This window comes from Vigna unguiculata, chromosome 3 (assembly GCF_037176805.1).
Source record: "Vigna unguiculata cultivar grain cowpea cultivar isolate G323 ecotype 2 chromosome 3, ASM3717680v1, whole genome shotgun sequence".
NCBI lineage: Eukaryota > Viridiplantae > Streptophyta > Magnoliopsida > Fabales > Fabaceae > Vigna > Vigna unguiculata.
The window spans coordinates 718955-741769 of NC_140794.1; the positions used below are offsets into that span (position 1 = coordinate 718955).

At 30.4% G+C, this 22815-nt stretch overlaps 3 protein-coding genes across 3 annotated transcripts; all 3 read left to right on the top strand.

The window, feature by feature from the left end:
• The first annotated feature begins 5504 nt into the window (after nt 1-5504).
• Nucleotides 5505-11681, top strand: LOC114175809 (MAC/Perforin domain-containing protein). Its single transcript, XM_028060616.2, has 8 exons — nt 5505-5959; nt 6053-6294; nt 8568-8760; nt 8866-8940; nt 9082-9265; nt 10187-10356; nt 10435-10499; nt 10862-11681. Exons 1-8 carry the CDS (start codon nt 5723-5725, stop codon nt 11463-11465), a joined length of 1770 nt encoding a protein of 589 aa, XP_027916417.1. The 5' UTR covers nt 5505-5722; the 3' UTR covers nt 11466-11681.
• A 1078-nt stretch (nt 11682-12759) lies between these two features.
• Nucleotides 12760-16285, top strand: LOC114174952 (putative phospholipid hydroperoxide glutathione peroxidase). Its single transcript, XM_028059687.2, has 7 exons — nt 12760-13068; nt 13681-13757; nt 14697-14758; nt 14861-14979; nt 15176-15343; nt 15670-15741; nt 16034-16285. Exons 1-6 carry the CDS (start codon nt 12928-12930, stop codon nt 15697-15699), a joined length of 597 nt encoding a protein of 198 aa, XP_027915488.1. The 5' UTR covers nt 12760-12927; the 3' UTR covers nt 15700-15741; nt 16034-16285.
• Nucleotides 16286-17418: 1133 nt separating this feature from the next.
• Nucleotides 17419-22158, top strand: GATB (GLU-ADT subunit B). Its single transcript, XM_028065226.2, has 8 exons — nt 17419-18255; nt 18528-18737; nt 19656-19796; nt 19905-20108; nt 20453-20650; nt 21243-21311; nt 21644-21760; nt 21845-22158. Exons 1-8 carry the CDS (start codon nt 17629-17631, stop codon nt 21923-21925), a joined length of 1647 nt encoding a protein of 548 aa, XP_027921027.2. The 5' UTR covers nt 17419-17628; the 3' UTR covers nt 21926-22158.
• Nucleotides 22159-22815: the final 657 nt, after the last annotated feature.

The following is a 22815-nucleotide window of genomic DNA, read 5'->3' on the forward strand; positions in this document are numbered from 1 at the left end:
TATATATATATATATATATATATATATATATATATATTCTAACATAATATTATTATAAAAAGAAAATTACGTATTAATTAGTATTTTAGATCATATTTGAATTAGAACATATTAAATAATTTAAATGTCTCAAAAATAGTCTTTTGAAAATCATTTATAATAAGAGAATTCCCTCCTTTGTGTCCACATTTCAAAATTCCAATTTTATCCTTTAAAATATAATTATTTATTAAATTTTTAAAAATTAACCATTATTTTTACAAGTTTTTTATAAAATCGTCTATCTCAACTTTTTTTTCTATTTATTAACCGTTATTCTCTTATCTTTTCTTATATATTTCACTTTATTTTTAATAAATAAAATTTTATTTTTTATACTAACTTAATAACATTACAATATCATGTACTAATATAATATCACATATATTTAAAAAATGCATACACACATACGTTATCGCGCCTGTATTTATGCTAGTTTAATATAATTAACTTAGAATATATATATATATATATATATATATATATATATAAACTTTGGAATCAAAATATAACAATAATCTCAACGATTATCAATTTTGCATTACAATATTAGGAATTAAAAGTATATTTACCTATTTTTTCGAGGTTTTGATTACACATGCAACTACTTATGATGGTATTTCAAAATTAAAAAAACAGAAAGATGAAAGATACACAAAATTCATGTATCGCTTAGATAATAAACACAGGCTGTGTGTATGCATTTTTAAATATGTATATTATTATATTAGTAAGTGATAATATTGTAATGTTATTAAGTTAATATATAAATTAAAATTATATTTATTAAAAATGAAGTGAAATATATGATAACATATGAAATAATAACCATTAATAAATAAAGACGAAGAGAAGAAGCAGAGACACCCGATTTTATAAAAATCTTGTAAAAGTAACGGTCAATTTTTAAAAATTTAATAAATTATTATATTAAAAGATAAAATGGATATTTTGAAATGTGAACACAAAAAGAGGAATCCTTTTATTTATTTATTTATATATATATATATATATATATATATATATATATATATATATATATATATATATATATATATATGTTATGTATAAGTCGAGAAAAATTAGACAGCATAGCAAAACCTCGTAAGACGAGACAATTTGGGTTAACACATTCGATAAACTCCAACTACGATACCACAGATGAAGTAGAAGAGTAGGAAAAATATCAAGATCAGTACAAACGTATATAATACAAATAAGCATGCTTATATAGTAAAAGATATTATAAACATTTAAATTAATCACAACCCCAAAACAATAACAAAATTAATATTAAGAATGACTTCATTAAATTTATATAAATAAATAATTATTCGTCCAAGGTTGGCATTATTACTGACTTACTATTAACTCTGATCTTGAATATTGACTTAAGAGTGGACTCTTCTACAAACGTGCTATAAAATTAATAAGAAGACATAATGTGATTTTACATATTTGATGTATGAACACGTAATAATGGTGTCATTAAACCCCTAAAGCATGCACACCAAAATAACTTCAGTTTCTTAAAAGGACAAGAGGTGTGAAAGAAAAGATAATAATGAAGAGAAAGAATCATGAAAAAAAAGAAGGAAGAATTTCAACGGTAAAAGAATGTGTTACAATTTTCTGTGATTCACATTAGTAGTTTACGGAGTCCAACTTTCTGGGACGCTGTAATAGGTCAACCTCAAGTCATGCAAGGTGGTCTCTACGCTGGTTTCTTGTACTATTATGAAAAAAAAAAAGAAAAAACACAACGTACTTGCTGGTCCTATTTTCTTTTCAAATGTTCGAACACCACTAATTGATGTTTTTGATTTCCGAAGCTTCATAAACGTAAGAGACATGTCTCAAAATCAAAAGTTGAAGAAAAACTTTATTATATATATCTTTGGGTTAAATATTTAAATATGTGTTTGGTCCATTAATTTTAATTTTAAGTGAAGTTTGAAATTAGTTCATTTTAAAATTTTGAACCAATCTAGTTTTTCATATTTCGAGATACGTGAATTTATTTATTTTAATCAAATTTTATTAAATTTATTTGATATTTCAAGCGCGTTTCATAATAGTATTTGACTTAATATTAAAACAAAATGTCTGAAATAGTATAAACAATTCAAATACAATTTTGAAATGCATACGAAGTATCAAATAAATCTAACAAAATTTGATTAAAACAACTAAATTAGTCAAAAATTTCAAAATGAACTAATTCCAAAATTCACTAAAAGTTAAAGAACCAAACACATATTTAACTCCATATCTTTAGAACATAAATAAGTTAATTTAGTGTTCGCAAATAAAGTTATTTATTGTGTTAGTTTATTATTATTATCTCTAATCGTATTATTAATCATAGCATGTAGTTGTAAAATTGTTTTTGATAAAAAAGTTAAATGAAATTTACTTAGATGTAAAGAGGGTTAAAACACTGTCAAATAAATTTATTAACCTTTGATTTTTTTAGTGTACTAAACAATGTCTTAAACTATCTCTATCGGAATAGGACAGATAAATAAAGTTTAATAAAATATAGTAATGAAAAAAAATAAAAATTAACTTTTTCGGATGAAAAATGAGAGATTTTTTCCCATCACAAATAACAAAAAAAAAAGATAAAAATCAAAAGTAGAATAAAAGTATGACTTTTCCAGAAATAAAAAAAAAAAGACGTAAAATGTATTCTCCTCCCTTGAATTGGGAAAATGTAGAAGTGAAAAGAAAAAAGTATTATATATATATATATATATATATATATATATATATAATTTTTTATCCTCGGAATGTTTTTGCTACGAGGGCTTTTTCTACAATTAATATACTTATTTATTATCTTTCAGTTTTTTCTATATGTAAGAATTAAAAATATAAGAGGAATTTTAACTAAACACGAGTACTGATTTTCTCACTATGAATAAACTTTAGTCTAAGGATGAACCGGCACATATTCAGTATGAAACATACGAACGTTTTTTTCTCAGTTCACATACACTCCATGTATACATTTCATGACTTTTTTTACTGTTACTCTGCTTTTTCTTTTCTTCATTCTCTTCTAGTGAATTTGTCACCTCAAACTTCATATGCAGCCCAATTCATACTTTTTTACTGTTTATTTATTTTTATCTATTTTTTCATAGATATTTGTCTTGCTGTTTATTTTGCTTATCTCTAGTTATAATTTGTTCCAATTATTAATTTTTATTTCTCTTATAATTGTTTTAATTTTTTTATATTCTTAAATACTGTTTTTTCAGTCATTCTTTATTTAATGTAGAAAAATACTTTTAGAAAGTTTGGATATCCGTTGTTGTTTAATTTAAATTTTATTTATCAGTTGCTAATATTTTTCTTATTTTTATTTCTCTGCGTTTCTGTCTCGCCAAATATTTAGGACACATGTTCTATAAATAATGGAAGGTGAAAGAAGTTATGAATATTTAATTATTGGTTATTAACATTTAATGTCTTTTAATAATATTAAATCATCTATAACTGTTAGACGTACAATTCATACCTAATAAAACTTGATTATCCTCTCTTTTTTAAAATAATACATTCAATTATGGTTCTCGCAATTTTTTTTCTTTGTATTTCTACTTTCTCTATATTATAAGCTTATACTGCATAAAAGATGTATGTTAAAATTATCAATATGAAAATAGAAAATAGCGTTTATGTAAGTAATTCCTCAAATGAATTAGTTTTAATAAAATTCTCAATAAATATTAATTTATTTTAAAGGTTAACTCAATGACAATTTTAAAAAATCTGAATAATTTGATAAATTAAATAAATAGTACATACCAAATGATGTGAAGAATTCACCAATCAAACATAATTATTATATATGTTTAACTTTAAAGATAAATTTTAATATAATTTCTGATAAGTTTACAACTATTAATAAATCAAAATTAAACCCTTAAACAAAATTTACTTGCGTCTTCACAAGATTATATGCAAACAAAAACATGTACTTAATTAATATACGATCACGATACTACTTATTAGCAATTTTCTCAGAGTTAGTAATGACAGATTTTTTGTGAGTTAATAGATAATCAAAGAATTAGTTTGGTATGAGCTTTTAATTCTCTTACAACCAAATAGATATCAATTATTAACGAAAGACCTGGATTGATATGTAATGTAACGTATGGATTATGCAATAAGTGATATATTGTTTTTTTTTTTTGGTTAAATATGTTTTTCATCCCTTAACTTTAATTGAATTTTGGAATTAGTTTATTTCAAAATTTTAGACCAATTTAGTCTTTCATCTTTCAAAATATCGAAATACCTTAATTTAGTCTTTTTAATAAAATTTTGTTAAGTTTATTTGACATTTCAAATGCGTTTTATAATAGTATTTAACTTAACATTAAAGTAAAAATGCGTCAAACAATATAAAAACTCAATTACAATCTTGAAATGTGTACAAAACATCAAATAAATCTAACAAAATTTGATTAAAAATGACTAAATTCACTTATTTCGAAAGATGAAGGACTAAATTGGTCTAAAGTTTCGAAATGAACTTATTTCAAAATTTATGAAAAATTAAGAGACCACAAACATATTTAACCTTTTTTTCGTAAATAATTAATTTTAACCGATTTGAATCTCAGAACCTTAGCAAACCTTGCAAAATTAGTCAATGGTGAGTTTAATAGGGTAACATGTTTGTCATTAACATTCATTAACATACATAAATTCCACATTATATGTTTCAACTTTTACTTCTAACAAAAATCAAACATAACATAATCTAGAATGTATCATAAAAACTAAAATTGAATACAGAATTTTGACCTTAAGAGACACTCGTGTACACACACATGGTTTGTGACGATGAAAAGTTGCCTGAGAAATCAGGTAGCCATAATAAATGGCTTACGATGCTGCAAACCACACACAGAACAGAATACCACAATCTTAAAGTCACGGATTTGGCTATCAACTTGACAAATTCCGTTTCCAACGACAACGAAATTTAACCATCCACGTCACTACGTCGATTACCAAACTTTCATTAACAATTTAATAATTAATAGATCCATCACCAGTTATGTAACTGAAAAAAAAAACAAAAAAGTTCGATTCAGTAATTTCATGAGACTATTTATTTCTTTCTTTACCAAATAATAATTGAATATAGCAGCTGAGGTAAAGGTGACATAATTATAAGGATTTAATAATAGGTTGTTTGTTTTGGCTGGTTACAAGCGAACAAGACAAAAAAACTGAAGCTGTCAGACAAAATCCGAAACCGAATTCTAAAACATGCTCTTGTTGTGTGAATGGTATTCGATCTGTTCCATGTTTAGGATCCAACCTCACAAAAACAGTTAAAACAGCAGAGCCAAGACCGTGTCGTGAATCAGAGGCTGAAGTAATGTTAGTCAAACCTAAAACTTGGAATAAATTATGACTTCAATGATATGAACACGAGAGAACTAACCATTTCTTAAACGGTCTTTCAATTTTTTTTATTATTTATTTCTCACTGTATAGTATAGTGTTTATATAAAAAACAAGTAATTGATTAATCAATTATGTTCCTAAATTAACCTTTTTCCTATTTCCATTTTACCCCTTGGTGGAGAAAACTTGGTATGTATATATATATTACGAGCGAAACTTTGATTGATTGGGTAAAACAACAGAAAAGATGGGCGAAGGCATAGCTGAGAGGGCGTTGAACTGTTTAGGAAAAGGCTTCGACTTGACCTCAGATTTCAGGCTCAAGTTCTGCAAAGGCGAAGAACGTTTGGTTCTTCTCAACGAAACAGAGAAACGAGTGCTCACGGTGCCGGGTTTCGGACCCATCAGAGATGTCTCCGGTGACATCAAATGCGACAAGGGCGATTGCACCCGCTACCAATCCGACATCCTCACCTTCAATCAAGTAAGACATTCATTTCATCAAACACTTTGTGGTCATTCGGTGAAAAACGAAATTGAAAATGAAAATGTCGAAATTTGGGTTCTGGGTTTGTAGATGTCAGAGCTCTTCAACCAGAAGAGTTCGATCCCTGGGAGAATCCCATCTGGGTACTTCAACACCGTGTTTGGGTTTGATGAAAGTTCGTGGGCCACCGATGCTGCTAACACCAAGTGTTTGGGTATTGATGGTTATTTTATCAAACTCTTCAGTGTTCATATTGATCGGTACCCTCTTCTTCTGTCTCATCAAGTCCTTGAAGCTGTTCCTTCTTCCTGGGATCCCCCTGCACTTGCAAGGTAATAATAATTTCTTCTACCTGTTCATCTTCTTCTGAAAAAATCATTTCTATTTTACATATTAATGCAAATAAATTATCCACCAAAATCAAAAAGCAATGTTATTATAATCTGCCCCACTCTGAACTGGCCTCTGGTTTATGCGTTCATCACACCTCCATTACTTCCTTTCATGTAGTGGTTGACCACTTTGTGTAAACCTGCTTTTACCACCCTCTAGTGGATTAGGCAATTCATGTACTTCACTTTTACATATTATATCGCTGTAAAAATCATCAAAAAAAGTTAAAAATTATCACTGAGATTTCGAAAGTATGATAAACAAATAAACAGAATTCAATGTACGTAACTCAAATTTATGATATACATTAGTTTATAGTCAGATGACAGTTTAAAAAATCTACAAGACCAGTCAAATACAGTATTACAGAAGTTAGTCTTCAGTCGAGTTTTACAGTTTTACATTCCTCAAATACAGTTTTCACGAGAAATAGAAAATCAGGCACAAAAGCCATAGTTTAGATTATCTTTTCCAACCCACGTACTTTAATCACTCTGAGGCTTGTGTTGGATTTTTTATCAGGAAAAACAACACCACTAATTTATTACTGTAATTCTACACTTCCATGGCACACATTTGCTTATCTTGCTGGACCTGTAAGTTAGCTAAGTTGAAATGGTCCCTGCTCTATTTTTCATTGCTTAAATCTTATAGTCAACTCCGTCATCATTACCTTTGAGCCTTTGATAATTTTATTATATATATATATATATATATATATATATATATATATATGTATGTATATATATATATGTATGTATGAAGACTTTATGCATTTTTGCATCAGCATCTTTCAAAAGTGGTTTGTGATTTCAACTATGTAAAAGAATGTGTCATTATTTTATTAAACTTCGCAGTTATCACTAATGCTCATTATTTTTTTCCAATGATCGAAACTTGAGAATTTTTTAACTACAGAACACTGAAAATTTAATGTAAATAGTTACATATACCCCAAGTCAGTGATACTCATCAAGAGCGTGTAGAGAAAAATAATCTAAAGTCTTCACTAAATTGGATTTTTTTTTTCTTATGGGGACCAAGTTAGAAATTTCATTAACGATTAGTGTACTAATAATTTATATATAGTCAAAATTGAATTGAATTTATTGGCTGCTTGCTGGAAAGTAAAAGGAAAATTACAAAACGTTGTCTCTGAATTTCCTTTTCCACTTTTGTTGCTCAAGTCTCAATCTTGCTTCCATGAACATTTCAAAATTATGCATCATAAAATTACTGGATCAAACTTATAATGCTCATCCTTTTTCGGATGATTAAAATTATTTTTTTTTTCTCTTATATATATATAAAAATTAGAAGCAATCACAATTTTAAGAATTGACTAAATTAGAATATATATTATTATTAACTGATATTTGGAGGCTGCTAGGTGGCCAACTGGACAATCTTAATTATTATTTTTATTCTCATCACTATCTCTTCCATTATTAACAAAGCCTAATCACGTATTGTTATTTCCTTTTCATATCAGTGGATCAGTATTCAGTACAAGTCAATCGTTTACCCATATATTTAAAAAATGATTATGATAACGACATAGCAATGGCTTTGGACATTTTCTAATGGAAAACGTAGGATCGAGGCTAACGATAAATCATCACGGATGCTTCATAATTATCATCCACTTCTTTTTTTATTATTATTTTCATTTATCTTACTATTTCCTCAAAGTTTTATGACAGCACTCATTAACAGTCAGAATTTAAAAGATTTCTATTCTATTTCCTTTTAGAAAAAAAAAATGTTGGGTTTTATTTTTATTTGCCAAAAAATTCGGCCGTTGCCCAGAATATTCTAGCAAACTTGCAGGCTCAAAAAATTAATTGAAGTTTCAAATGTTTTGAGTTGGCCGTTGACTATGCACAAGGGTTTAAATTGAAAACGCTAATAACCAAACTGTTTTGACTAAAATTTTTTCTATGAAAAGTTGGCTCCCAATTCAATTAACTCTTCTCAAATTGAAAATTCTGGAGTCTTTTTGTTTAGCTGTTACACCTTCCATTTCCCACCGGGGAAATTACGCGTTGCCGAATAAAATTAATGAATTCACATCGAATGTTTCACAAAAAGCTCGATATAGCACTTAGCCTTTTCTATATTGTATTTGAAAAAAAAAAGGATTGAAATTATAGATACTAAACAAGTTATGCAGTTCCTTGATTGACGTTAATTAATGCGAAAATTTGATCAGATTCATCGAGAAGTTCGGGACACACATCCTTGTGGGGCTAAGCATTGGTGGCAAAGATTTAGTGTTGGTGAAGCAAGACGTGTCTTCCAGCTTGGAGGCATCAGAGCTGAAGAGGCACTTGGATGAGCTTGGAAATCAATTATTCACTGGGACATGCAGTTTCCTTCCAAGGTCTAAAGACCAAAAATACAAGGTTTTCCTTCGTGTATATAATTATTAATCAACATGTTCTTCAAGCAATATCCCATGAACACAAGCAACCATAATTTGATGACAATGTATTATGCTGAACATACAGGTCCCACAGGCTTTTGATGTCTTTGGTCCACAAATTGTTGCCTTCAACAGCTCTACATCAGTTTGTGCAAAAGATGTAGGTTCCACTTACCCCATTCTTCAGGAATAATTTAATGTCTGAGAATTTTTTAAGATTGAAAATTTTGTGAAATGAAGGACCCTGAAAAAATGTTTCTTATTCAGAAATAATATTGTAGATAAATAATGGAACATGTAGGGAATTAGTGTGATATGTGCAAAGAGGGGAGGGGACACCCAAGTGAGGGACCATAGTGAATGGCTTCACACAGTTCCAAAGAAACCAGATGCTGTTGATTTTAGCTTCATTCCCATCACTTCTCTTCTTAAAGGTCTTCCAGGCAAAGGCTTTCTATCTCATGCCATCAACCTCTATCTTCGATGTAAGTTTTCTTTTATTTTTTCCTCCTCTGAAAATTTAAGATTTATTTATATTTTTATAAAAGAGCATGGTAATATACATAAATGTAAACTATTTCTGTAAATATTTTGACTTTGAATATGTTCACCACGATTTAACATCAAACCCCATCACGCACACACAACAAACCAACATAAATGCTAAATTATAAGGAGATTTCCTTTTGGCAATTCTGTATTAATGACATGATTTTATCTTTTAACCAAACAATTGTCTGGGGGTTGAAAACTCCATCTGTGACCATTTGAAATCATGTCTCGGAATAGCAATTCCCTAAATGGTTGATCCCAAAAGTCAATATCATTAACAGTTAATTAATATTTTTGTATTAAGATACTTTACTTCTGGTTGATGAATTGAATAAAGAATGAGACGTAATGATGAAAGTATTTATGAAATGTGATTGGTAAGATATACTAGTTTTCTTATCTTTTGTTTCTCAAAATGCCGTCATACCACATGTAATTCGCAACGCGTAGAAAAAGTTGTGGATAAATTAAAGTGATCTTTTCTTCGGATTGACCAGATTTGGTACAGGATGTATCATGTCGATAAGATATCTCAACTCAACGCTCATAGAATATAACTCAATCAATTCAACCAGATACAATAAATTAATATATAATCTTAGAGAAAGCTTATTTGACTTCAAAATTGGAACAGAAGTTTTTGATTTTAACAATTTTAGGCAAATGAGAACGAAATAAGTTCATACAAAATGCAGATAAGCCTACAGTGTCAGATTTGCCATATTTTCTTGACTTGTTCCAAAGGCACAAGATTTGAGGTCCCTTTGAAAATGTTTGGCCATTCACTCCTCACATGGGTGTCAATTTTTGGTTGTTGAACTAATAAAATGAAATTAAATTCATATGAAATGCAGATAAGCCTCCGATGTCAGATTTACCCTACTTTCTTGACTATCAAGCACACAAGCTTTGGGCACCCGTTCACAATGATCTTCCACTATGTCCAGCCACCAACAGAACCACCTCTTCACCTTCTCTCAGTTTCAACTTGATAGGTCCCAAGCTTTATGTAAACACCTCAAAGGTACATTCAAATGATTCCCTATCAAAAATTACACTTTCTTGTCCACTTCTGCTTAAGTATCTATCTTAATCATAACAGGTAACAGTTGGTAAGAGGCCAATCACAGGGATGCGCTTGTTTCTTGAGGGAATGAAATGCAACAGGTTGCTTTCACACTATTACTGTTTATTCTTTGGCTTGCTTGCATTTTATCTATCACAATTTGATAGAGATCCCATATTAACTAGAAATAAGACTAATTCACAGTATATAAATAGATACAAATCTAATTTTACAAATTGATTTTATGAGACAGAATTAGGTTTAAATTCATTTCTTAATATAGTTTGTCTTCTAATTCAATATAAAGGACAAATTGATGAAATTAAGGTGGTAAAAGTCATAAAATTGATGCATGATAGACTAAAAGTACAATCAAATCATAATTCTGTCTAACCATCATTCCTAGCTAAGAATATTTGGTTTGGTCAATGAGTGGTGCTCACTAGGATGTTTGGTGACACAGATTAGCCATACACGTGCAACATCTATTGAACACTCCAATAATGCTTAAGGACAAAATACAGGAATCCTCAATATGGTCAGAAGAAATCAGTGACGAGCGTTTCTTTGAAGCAATTAATGGGAAGAAATTTTCCCATGTATGTACAGCTCCAGTAAAGTACGATCCTAGATGGAGCTCTGATAAAGATGTGGCCTTTATAGTAACAGGTGCACAACTTCATGTGAAGAAACATGAATCAAGGAGTGTCCTTCATCTGAGGTTGTTGTTCTCCCAGGTGTCTAATTGTGTGGTTGTAAAATCAAATTGGACACAGGGTTCCTCTGGGTTATCACAGAGGTCTGGCATTTTCTCATTAATAAGCACTTCAATTTCGGGTAAAGAAGAGAAAAAACCAGTTGTGGTTTTGGACTCAAGTGTGTTTCCAACAGGACCCCCGGTGCCTGTGCAAACGCAAAAGCTGTTGAAATTTGTAGACGCGTCACAGTTGTGTAAAGGTCCACAAGATAGTCCTGGCCATTGGTTGGTCACTGGGGCAAGGTTGGTCTTGGACAAGGGTAAGATATGCTTATGGGCTAAGTTCTCTTTGTTAAATACTGGTTCATGACAGTGAAAAATGGAAAAAGCAAGGAAATTTTTTCTAAAAGTTATATATTTCTCTGTAAATGATGACCTGCATATATATACATATATGATATATCCCAAGTATGGATGTGTCCTTGTTTGGTCAATACTTTTAGCTGAGGTAGATATAGGAACAATGATTTCTTTCATTTGTATTGTAAGTAGCTTCTAACAAAATAAAGGAATGAGAGTTCAGTTTTGTTCTTCTAAACTCTAATTAGGTAAATGAAATCTCCCTATTTTTTCTTATTCACTATCACACTTTCTCAGCTAATTTAATCCAACATTTTTAATCAGTAATTTGTTTAGAATTTAAAAGTAACTTTTTGTTATTTCTTGTTACCATAAAAATAATATCATGACTTTAACAGGAAAAGCCAAGTGTTCAAATATTTTGTGTTTTTTAGTTGTTACATTGTGTTTACTCACTTTCAGGATGTAAAGCTTAAATATTTGATGAAATCAGACATGATAAATCTGATTATAAATGAAAGAAGTTAAGGTACCAAATGATGTAATTTAAGATTCAAATCTCAGAATCATAAAATTGATTTGTAATAGACTAAAAGTAAATACAACAGGTTTTATTTTTTCTAGTTTTCAACATTTGTTGAACTTTGCAATATTTTTGAAACATTAATTTTCTACTCTCTAATTTTTTATAGTTTTTAAACTTTTAAATATTAATTTTTAACATTCTAGTTTAATATAACCATTATTATTTTTTAAAAACTTTACTTATTTTCTTATCTACTCATTTGTATGTATAACATTAATAAAGGAGATTATTATTTTTATCTACCTTTTTGTTTATGTATTTCAAACTTTTGCCGCCTTACAAGATTGAAATTATTGTAGCTCTTTCGTATTAGTTGTCTTAACAAAATCAACATCAGCTTAAATTTTGTCGTGTTGTGCTAGAGATGGCTAATTCGTCTGAGATTTCCAAGGACTAATATATATATATATATATATATATATATATATATATAAACTTTTTTTCATGATTTTAAAAATTATGATAATTTTTTAAAACATTATTTTTTAATTTTTTATATTTATAAAAACCTATTAATAATTTAATTTTTAATTGTCATTTAAACACATGATATCCTATATGAAAAGTTTATAATTTTTATAATAATTATTTTAATATTAGAATTAATAACATAAAAGTTTGTGTATGGAAATTAAATTCATAATAAATAGAGTAGTGATTGATTATTTTAACAAAAACAATCTTGCAAATTTTCTTGAAGGGAAAAGCAGGGTTTTAGGTTTTATTCTGTTCAATCCCCGCTGTATGACAGCGTGATTCTGATTCGGATTATTTAATTTGTGTTCACATGTTCACATCGTGACGTGCATTTTCCTAGATAGCAACAGAGCCACGTTAACCATTTAGGGTATAAAATCGGTTGAGAACATTGCATTGATTAGTTGGCATGAATTTGTTGACTTTCTGGAACTGCATTTCTCTCCTCTTTTTGGTTTTTGCTTTCTTCTTCTATTCTCGCACTTATTCATCAACTCCTTCTTTCATGGCTGAACAATCTTCCAAATCCATTTACGACTTCACTGTCAAGGTTCGTTCTTTTCACTGCATCTGCTTAGAAATTGTTGTCTGCTCATACCCACTTGTTTGATTACTTTAAAGCTTGAGTCTTGCTCCTGCCCAATTGCTTTCGCACTCTAGTTGCTTGGTGGGTGGGTGAAGATACCCTGTGAAAGATGGAATAGATTAACAAAAGTGCACACTAATATGGAATAGATTAACAAAAGTGCACACTAAGACGATTTAATTATGTTTTTGTAGCTTCTGATTATATATTGTTGTATTTCAATGATAAAGGAGCTTGCTGATCAAATTTTCTTTTCAATTCATGACCTTGCTGCATATCTGCTTCATCAAGACTGTAAAATTTAGATTTGTTTTTCTTAATGTTGTTTATAATATTAACTGAAAATGATTTGAGTTTGAGTTCAGGTTGTTTTCGCTGATTATTGATTTGTGTATTATGTCCGATTCTGTATAACGTGTTTGTTTTGTCCTACCAAAATTTTTAGGACAAGCCTGGTTGATTTTGATGTGCTGATTTATATTTATTGCTGATCTGTGGTTAGTACTTAACTGCTTGGATGAAGTCTTTTTATTTTTGATTATTTATTTTTGTTTCTGGTGTGAACTATATTTACAGGACATCCGTGGAAATGATGTGAGTCTGAATGATTACAGTGGGAAGGTTATACTGATTGTGAATGTTGCCTCACAATGGTAACAAAATTTGATTGATTCACGCTGATAAATTTATTTTGGGTCACATTTCTTTTACCCAAATACTAATTTTACCGATGTATTTCTTTATGCATCTCAGTTTGACCTTATTTATCTGTTACTGTTAATCCACGTTCTTTATATTGCTCTGCTTTCTTCATTCACTGTCGACAAATTCACTTTCAGCTAGCAACTTTATTGAAGCTTTAAAAATTCACATGTGTTATATGGACTGTAGGAAAATGTTGTATGGTTGTTATGTGTGTGTGTGAGAGAGAAAGAGACAGATTAGAGCCTTTGCTGGTGAATTTAATGTGAAATAATCCTTATAGGGTATACAGATATTGAAAAGCCATAGATTTTTGGGCTAAAACATAGGTTTCTAGGTTGGATGATGCTACACAACATTCTGTTTCTTATTAACAGTTGTGCTTAAGAAGATACAATATATGGCATTGATATTATCAAGATATGTATTATGTGTTTCATGTATGATATCTGCTATGATATTTTTTAATGTTATTAAATTAGAAAATATAAGCTCAATTGTCAGTAACAGTTGTATCCAGTTCTAGAGAAAGTTGGAGTAGGATCGACAGGCCTGAAAATGGAACAAACTTACTCAGGGTGGGTTATTTCATTCAGGTTTTTAAGACCAAGGATCCACATAGAAAAGATGATAGAAAATTGTCCAATTAAAATAGGTAGAGGATGAGCAAACAGAACATTGAGAAACCTGTTTAAAGAAATCTTGGTATAAATGAATTTCATGAAATTTTGGTTTCTGACAGAGTTCGCCGCCATTGTTAGATCCATTTATCTAACACCACCTAGTGAGATAAGACTTGGTTTTATTGTTTGTATAGCTAATTACTGGACACTATTCTTCGCCCCAATTTTATTAGTCTGTAACTAATAACATTTAATTCACTGGTGCAGTGGTTTGACACAGACAAACTACAAAGAATTGAATGTATTGTACGACAAGTACAAGAATCAAGGTAAACACTTGAACAAAAAAGGAAAAGAAAGAAATTTGTCAACTATATTCATCATGATGTGAATTTGTAAAACTGAGACTTCCGAGTGGTTTCCCTCTCCAGGATTTGAAATCTTGGCATTTCCGTGCAACCAGTTTGCTGGACAGGAGCCAGGAAACAATGAAGAAATTCAGGAAGTTGTTTGCACTAGGTTCAAAGCTGAATTTCCTATCTTTGATAAGGTGATTTCTGATAAATGACAATCACCCCATATTTTATTTGCTCTATTTTTTTCCTTTTTATGTGTACTATTCTATCTTGGCCTGACATGACGTATATTTTCCTGCATTAACACTGTTTATGCATGTGGAATATTTGCTTGAATACTGCTCCATGTGCCATTTTACATGAAAATCATCCTAATATAGTTCATTGCAGGTTGAAGTCAATGGCAAGAATGCAGCTCCCCTTTACAAGTTTTTGAAAGAGCAGAAAGGAGGAATATTTGGAGATGGTATCAAGTGGAACTTCACAAAGTTCTTAGTAAACAAAGAAGGGAAGGTTGTGGAGAGATATGCACCTACCACCTCACCTTTGAAAATCGAGGTTAGACATGTTATGAGTGCTTTTATATATATATATATATATATATATATATATATATATATATATATATATATATATATATATATATATATATATATATATTAAGTTTGATTTCTATGTATAATAATGATGCAAACAAAAGGGGTCAATTTTAACTTCAGTAAATGTTGGATTGATATTTGGATTGCTGGCATAGATGCTACCTATCCTCTTAAATAGTGTAAACTGAAACCCAACATTTAACTACAACCAAATTTGTCCAGTGTCATATAATAAGATTAAGATCAAGATCGTGCGTCAATTAAGTTATATTTTTCCTCTTGCAGAAAGACATTGAGAAGCTCTTGCAGTCTTGAGTGCTAAAGATTTGATTATATAGAACATATAATGTTGCACAGGTCAGTTTTGCTATCATTTACTTTTCAACACTACCTTTCTTCTTGATGAGTATTCTGTTGTGGTAGCTTAACCTGTACAGTTGTTCAGCTCAAAGTGGATTCCCTAATTGGGTTTAGTGTAGAAAATTTGCTTACTCACCTAGTTAGTCTACCTCCAAATTATTTGATTGTTTTTGTATTTCGAACTTTTGCCCTCTTATATGATTGAAATGATCATATATATTTCAGATTGCTAGCTAGTGTTAAGAAAACTACATTAGCTTCAAGTTTGCCCTTTGTTCTTTTTGTGCAGGAAATAGGTAATTTGTCCAGTGCTTTCGAAGGACAAGTAGCAACTATGCAACTATATATGTATATCATCAATGAATATGTATCCTGGAAAAGTTTCAATATATCTACTTGTGTATTTGGATTGTTCAATAAGCATGAATTGGAGTTATCAGTCTGTTGTCAAAACCATTAGATATTGGATGCATATTTACGTTATTATTCTGCATGATCCATATTCCATTGATTATATAATATATAGCTTCAGATTATGCAATGATCTTCTTAGTTTTGGACTTTGTTTAGTCTCCATATATTTATAGAAGGAAATAAAAGATAAAATATATTGTGCTTTTCTCATGAATCAATACAAACATATATATATATATATATATATATATATATATATATATATATATATATATATATATATATATATATATATATATATATACCTTGGATTTTGGAGAAGTTAAATGACTAAAACTTCTGTAAAAAAATCAAATACGTAAGAGGAGTTCAATTTAAATTTGTTTCCCTTTTATATTAAGTTTATAACATCTAACACAGCAGTTATTTAATAACTTTTTCTGATGGCGTAAGAAGTTCTTCATATTCATGTGTTATGTTTCTTGTTATTATGACTGAGACTCACAACTATTCAATAATTTTTAAGCAATGTCTCGGGCAAGTTATGAATACTTTTAAATATTTCATGACAAAAGTTCCAAGTTCGTGACAAAAGTTATTGTTATTCTTCTTTAAAACAATTTTTAAAATTGTAATGAGTGAAGTTAAGCTTTCGAATATGACAAATTTGATATTTTTCAATTTTAGGTCAGATATATTATTTTGATTGATAATTTTTGAGTGAAATGGTATTCAAGACGGTTTGGTAGGTTAATTTAAAGAATTTTTTAGAAAAAAAGATGAAATTTTGAGAATTTTACACGATAAAATGACTTAATTATGAAAATGGTATGTTAACCTATAGTAATAATTGTAGTATTAATAACATTTGCAATATTATAGTTCTTTCATTATATAATTTACAAATTTTATATATTAGCCCTACAAATAATAACTAATGAATTCTATCTCTATTATCTTAAACAACTCTCCAATTCTATATGCACAATTCATTTTGTTTAGTACAAATATATTCTAAACTAAACGTGATTAAAGTCTATATTTTTCATATTAGTGAATTTGATTTTCAAATTAAAAAAAAAACTCATATTTAGTTAAAAACGTAAAACTTATCTAGTCTATATATTAAGAGAGGCAAAATTTATGCAAGCCTTAAATCCTAAACTTTAATATAAAAATATAGTACATTTTTTAAATTTTATTTTTCTTTTACAACAACTTTTTAATTCTAAACGATGCGTTTAAGGGTTTAAGGCTGTCAGTGGGTTATCACCATTGTTGTCTTCCTCGGTCATCGTTGGCCAAGAACGCAGATCAGCCATCACTTAGAGTAACCACCCTTTGGAAAAAAGAAAATGAAAATTTTGGGCACAAAATTTCTTCGTCGTTGAGAACAGGACAACAACTGTATCTGCGAATTTTGATTTCTAAGGTTATTTTGTTACTTCGTCTTTTCTAATAACTCCCAAAATGGCTTCTGCAATATTCAGAAGCTTTCAAGTTCACCCTTTTCTGCTTTATCCATCAACGTTACTCAGACAAAGAAATGGGGTTTATCATTTGACGACGAAAGCCACACAATCCCAAACAGACACCCAACAGCGGCAACCTCAAACCAAGGTTTCAACAAGCAGCACCCAGTCCAAAAAGCTTGACAAAATCCCAAAAAACTATGAAGCCATCATTGGCATTGAAACACATGTTCAGCTCTCCACTCTGACCAAAGCCTTTTGTGGCTGCCCTTACCATTATGGTTCTCCACCCAACAGCAGCATTTGCCCCATTTGCATGGGCTTGCCGGGTGCTTTACCTGTTTTGAATTCCAAGGTCATTGAGTTTGCTGTCAAATTGGGCCTTGCTCTTAACTGCAACTTGGCTTTCAACTCCAAGTTTGATAGGAAGCAGTATTTCTACCCTGACCTTCCAAAGGGGTACCAGATTTCTCAGTTTGATGTGCCAATTGCTTCAGCTGGTTTTCTTGATGTGGATATTCCAGTTGAGTTTGGCGGGGGCCACAAGAGGTTTGGCATTACAAGGGTTCACATGGAAGAAGATGCAGGAAAGCTCCTACACGCAGAGAATGGAAATTACTCACAGGTTTTGTTTCTTCACCATTACTTCAGTTTGCAAGTTGCAATCTTATTTAGCTTCTGTTTGGATAGATATTCTTTATAAGTACTTATAAGAGGGGGTAAATAAGATAAAATGAATTTTTAACTTATTTTATAAGTTAAATAAGTTCTTTGATGAATAATTCTTATTTTGGAACACATTTATTGGTCAGTTCCATTCATTAACATGAATACCAAAAACCCAACAAGTTTTATCTATGATACAAGCATGTTAAAGTTAGTGGTGTTTCATGACAGGTTGATCTTAATAGGGCAGGGGTACCTTTGCTTGAGATAGTTTCTGAGCCTGATATGAGAAATGGTATTGAAGCAGCGGAATATGCTGCAGAACTACAGAGGTTGGTGAGGTATTTGGGAGTGAGCAATGGCAATATGCAAGAAGGTTCTCTTCGTTGTGATGTAAATGTATCAATACGACCTATTGGGCAATCAAAGTTTGGGACTAAGGTATCTAGCTATTTCTTCGATATAAATAATTAAAGGTTTTTTACACACCAATTATTGGACTTCTAGAATTGGCACCTTGTTAAATTGTTAGGAAGCTTGTTAAAATCGAATGGAGTTTGTTTATAGTCGTCAGTGTCATCCCTACTCTAATTAGTCATTGTTGGTTCAAGTTGAGTTTTCTCCCTGCAATCATAAGGATGGAAGATATTAAGAATATAGTTTACAGTTAATCTTGTACTATTAGACAGAGAAAATATTCTTTTCAACAAAACAAACTCAGAATGAGTTTTTGGGTGTCAATTCTTGACCAGTTCTGTTTGCACCAAAGCGTAGCTTAGACGAGCATGATAATATTTTTTGGGTAAATTAAATTGTACTACCCTCTCCTCTTCTTTTAAATATACTAGATATGGAATGTGCAACACTAAACTCCATTTTAATGTAAATGAACTTGGCTAGCGACTCTTAACAAGCTTTCCATGGGTATATTTAGTCATGGAGATGAGTGTAATTTAGCCTTACATTTTTAAAAGCCATTTGCCATAATAATTTTGTGTTTAATGTCTTGTGAAATAGATTTTTTGAAAGCAATAGAACAAAAATGTAAAATTTTTGGTGTTACTTACCTTGATAGCATGACATGTTCTCAATAAATGTATGCAATTACTTTACTTCTTGGCTAGTAGATTATAGTCCGAAATTATCAACGTGGTTTTCTGTTCTCTATGAAAACAATTACTTGCACAGAATTTGAGTTTCTATAAATTTACCCCAAAGAATGAAATAAAGAATAATTGCTAGCAGCAGTTCTCTTGTCGATGAGAAAATTGAGTATTGTCATATTATTGCAAAATTCTATGAGCACACAATATATTACAGACTTAGTAGCTAATATGGTCAATTGTGACTTACTGGCAGGTTGAAATAAAGAATTTGAACTCATTTTCTTCAGTGACCAGAGCAATTGATTATGAAATTTCAAGGCAGGTGCAACTCCATAGTCAAGGCCAGGAAGATCAGATAGTACAAGAAACTCGGTTATGGGAAGAAGGCTCTCAGGCTAGTGCTATATTTTTTGTTTATAGTGTAGTGTAGCAAGTGCAAGATTATGTTTTCATTTTTCTCTCTTCAGACCAGTATTCATAAATAACTTGTTTTTCTGTTTAGAGAACAATTACGATGAGGAAAAAGGAAGGGCTTGCCGATTATCGATATTTTCCAGAACCAGACCTTCCAGCAGTAATTCTTTCTCAGGAATATGTTGATGATATAATCAAATCTTTACCAGAGCTTCCAGAAATTAAGCGGAGAAGATATGAGCAGATGGGCTTAAGCATGCAAGATGTTCTTTTCCTGGCTAATGATAAAAATGTGAGTTTTCTGTGGACTGAAAATAGGTGAACTTAATAAAACAATGTACTAAAGATTTAGGTATAAATATTTGAAAGAAATATAAGTAAACAACTTACTCAATAAACTCTTACGATGCAAGAACTTATATCATAAGTGTGACTGTGAAATTTATTCAAATAAACTTAAAATAGCTTATCAAAGTGAAACGATTTTCGTAAGTCCAAGTAGGCTCCATTGATTCTCTTTAAATCCCCCCCAATCAAGTACATTACACGTTAGAAGCGAAATAGTAGATTACAATGAAGTGTATTACCACAAATGGTTTAACGTGATTTTCTTTTTCTTCTGAATTGATGTATTAGATTGCAGAATTTTTTGATGCAACTCTTGCAAAAGGTGCTGATCCAAAGCTAGTCGCCAACTGGATAATGAGTGATATTGCTGCTTTCATGAAAAATGAAAAGTTGACAATAAATGAAATAAAGCTTACACCTGAAGAGTTATCTGAGTTGATAGCTTCCATCAAAGGTGGAACCATTAGTGGCAAGATTGGGAAGGAGGTATGTTTGATTTGGCACGAATGATGGTGCAGTACTCTAAGCTTCCCTGATTCTCACAGAATTTTGAAACATTAAGTTGCTCTACCTTCAAGTTTTCACAATGATTTGTTCATATGCTTTACTACGGTGGGAAGTCGGTTGTTTTAGTGTATTCTGACTATGGACCAAGCCAAGTGTGGGGATTTGTTTATAAAAATGTTGATCTCTGAATCCGGGTTTAATCATTAGAGCCTTAATCATCACTGAACTTTAATATTTTGTTCCTGTTTAAAACATGTTCTATTATTATGCCTATGTATATTGTGCCATGTAAATATGGTAATTAGGAAACTTGGATCTTTGATTTATCACACTCATTTTGTTACCATCAAGTTTGAAATATAGTTATGATACAGTTTTCAGTATATGCTTCTCTTTGTTCTCTCTGCAGTTCCTTCCTTTTCTACTTCTTTCTGCATTTCTGGTTTGACTTTGAATAAGACTGTCTCAATGAATTGGAAAACAAGAAAAGACAATTGAGCAGTTGTGGCTGAATTATCTAAATTTGGGCTTAAGCATTCTGTATTTTTTCATTGTGTTCATTTGTTTGCAGGTATTATTTGAGCTATTGGCTAAAGGTGGAACTGTTAAGGGCCTCATAGAAAAAAAGGACTTGGTTCAGGTAAGTTGTAAAATTAACCATTACTGTAGTTCTTACTGTGTCTTGTGTTTTTGACAGAATTCAACAAGAGTCAACATAAATGCTTTGATACTGAAGCACAAAGTTGCTAGCTTAGGAGTTCAAATACAAATTTAGCAACTATACTGGATTATTTAGATTTTGTGGCGTTTGAGATGTTATTGAGTTTTAATTCTTTTTTTCAAAAGAAAAACTTGAATTTGTCTGAACATGCAATGTGAAACCTCTGCTCTGAGGCTGCATCTTTGGCATTGGTTGTTGCACTGAGAAAGAATGAAAATGTTGTAACCGGCTTTTGCCTTTGGAAATGACAGATAGTAGATCCTGTTGAAATTGAAAAAATGGTGGAGAAAGTGATTGCTGAGAATCCAAAACAAGTGGAGCAATATCGAGGAGGCAAAACTAAACTACAAGGTTTTTTTGCCGGCCAGGTATGAAACATGTAGGAGTGAAAACAAATTTCATGTTTTTTTTTTCTTTTCATATCTCAGTAACTTTTTCTTGTCCAAATGCAGGTAATGAAATTATCTAAAGGCAAGGCAAATCCAGGTCTCCTAAACAGAATCCTCCTGGAGAAATTGAATTCTAAGAGCTGATAATAATAGATTGTTATATCTACACTCATTACTCTGTTAAGTGGTGATCCTTGATAAAACTGTTATGCAGCCAATAGACAAATTGGGAATGCCAAGTGATGGTGAAAAGTTCTTGTGTTGCTCATTTCTTGCCAAACTAATTGGTTCTATTGGATACATATTTTAGCTGATTTTTGAAATAAACAGTGTATATTTTGAGTTCTAAAAGTGGTATAAGATTTCAGCTTCAACAATTGAGATAGAAGTGCTCCATCCTATCTATTTTCTTCGGCAGGGAACACAAGCATTATATGGTGTGCTTTATTAGTACAAGTTTTCCAAAAGCATGTTGATTTATATTTACATCTCCAATAAATTTATGACTTAGAAAAAGTTTCTTTGCATATCTCATGTATTTGTTTGTAACGAGAATATTTTGGTATTATTCTCTTGTCAAAACAATATCAAGAGCATAAGTGTATTTCGTTTCATGGATGTGTGTCCCAAGGCAAAACAAGTTCGTGTGTTTGGTTAGATAGTGTGATGAAGAAAGAAAACTCGTGTAAATGTCCATGTTAACGTTAAAGCTGCATCTTGTCGTATCTATCGTTCTACATTTTTTCATTTTTTTTTTTGTTTTCTTCTTACTATGTAATTAGGGATTGTAACAGATGGATGGAAGGTTTGACTATATTTATCATTTTTCTTGAAATAAAGATCTTAATCCTAATGAAATTTCTGTATTATTATTGTTGGAGAATGAGTATACCTATAGTTGTGCTTAAATTATTTTCATTATTTTTTTATAGTAATAAATATTATAGCACATCAGCTAAATGAAATTGTATAAAAAAATTAAACTGATAATAATAATTAGAATTTATAATTTTTTTTCTTTTAAACTTAAGTCT

Excerpts from the sequence above, each read along its gene's own strand:
- LOC114174952 (XM_028059687.2), top strand. The coding sequence starts at position 12,928 with ATGAATTTGTTGACTTTCTGGAACTGCATTTCTCTCCTCTTTTTGGTT. Across the intron at positions 13,069-13,680 it reads TTTACGACTTCACTGTCAAG|GACATCCGTGGAAATGATGT; the intron begins GTTCGTTCTTTT and ends CTATATTTACAG. Across the intron at positions 13,758-14,696 it reads GTGAATGTTGCCTCACAATG|TGGTTTGACACAGACAAACT; the intron begins GTAACAAAATTT and ends TCACTGGTGCAG.
- GATB (XM_028065226.2), top strand. The coding sequence starts at position 17,629 with ATGGCTTCTGCAATATTCAGAAGCTTTCAAGTTCACCCTTTTCTGCTT. Across the intron at positions 18,738-19,655 it reads AATCAAAGTTTGGGACTAAG|GTTGAAATAAAGAATTTGAA; the intron begins GTATCTAGCTAT and ends ACTTACTGGCAG. Across the intron at positions 21,761-21,844 it reads AAGGTTTTTTTGCCGGCCAG|GTAATGAAATTATCTAAAGG; the intron begins GTATGAAACATG and ends GTCCAAATGCAG.
- LOC114175809 (XM_028060616.2), top strand. The coding sequence starts at position 5,723 with ATGGGCGAAGGCATAGCTGAGAGGGCGTTGAACTGTTTAGGAAAAGGC. Across the intron at positions 10,357-10,434 it reads TTTATGTAAACACCTCAAAG|GTAACAGTTGGTAAGAGGCC; the intron begins GTACATTCAAAT and ends TAATCATAACAG. Across the intron at positions 10,500-10,861 it reads GAGGGAATGAAATGCAACAG|ATTAGCCATACACGTGCAAC; the intron begins GTTGCTTTCACA and ends TTGGTGACACAG.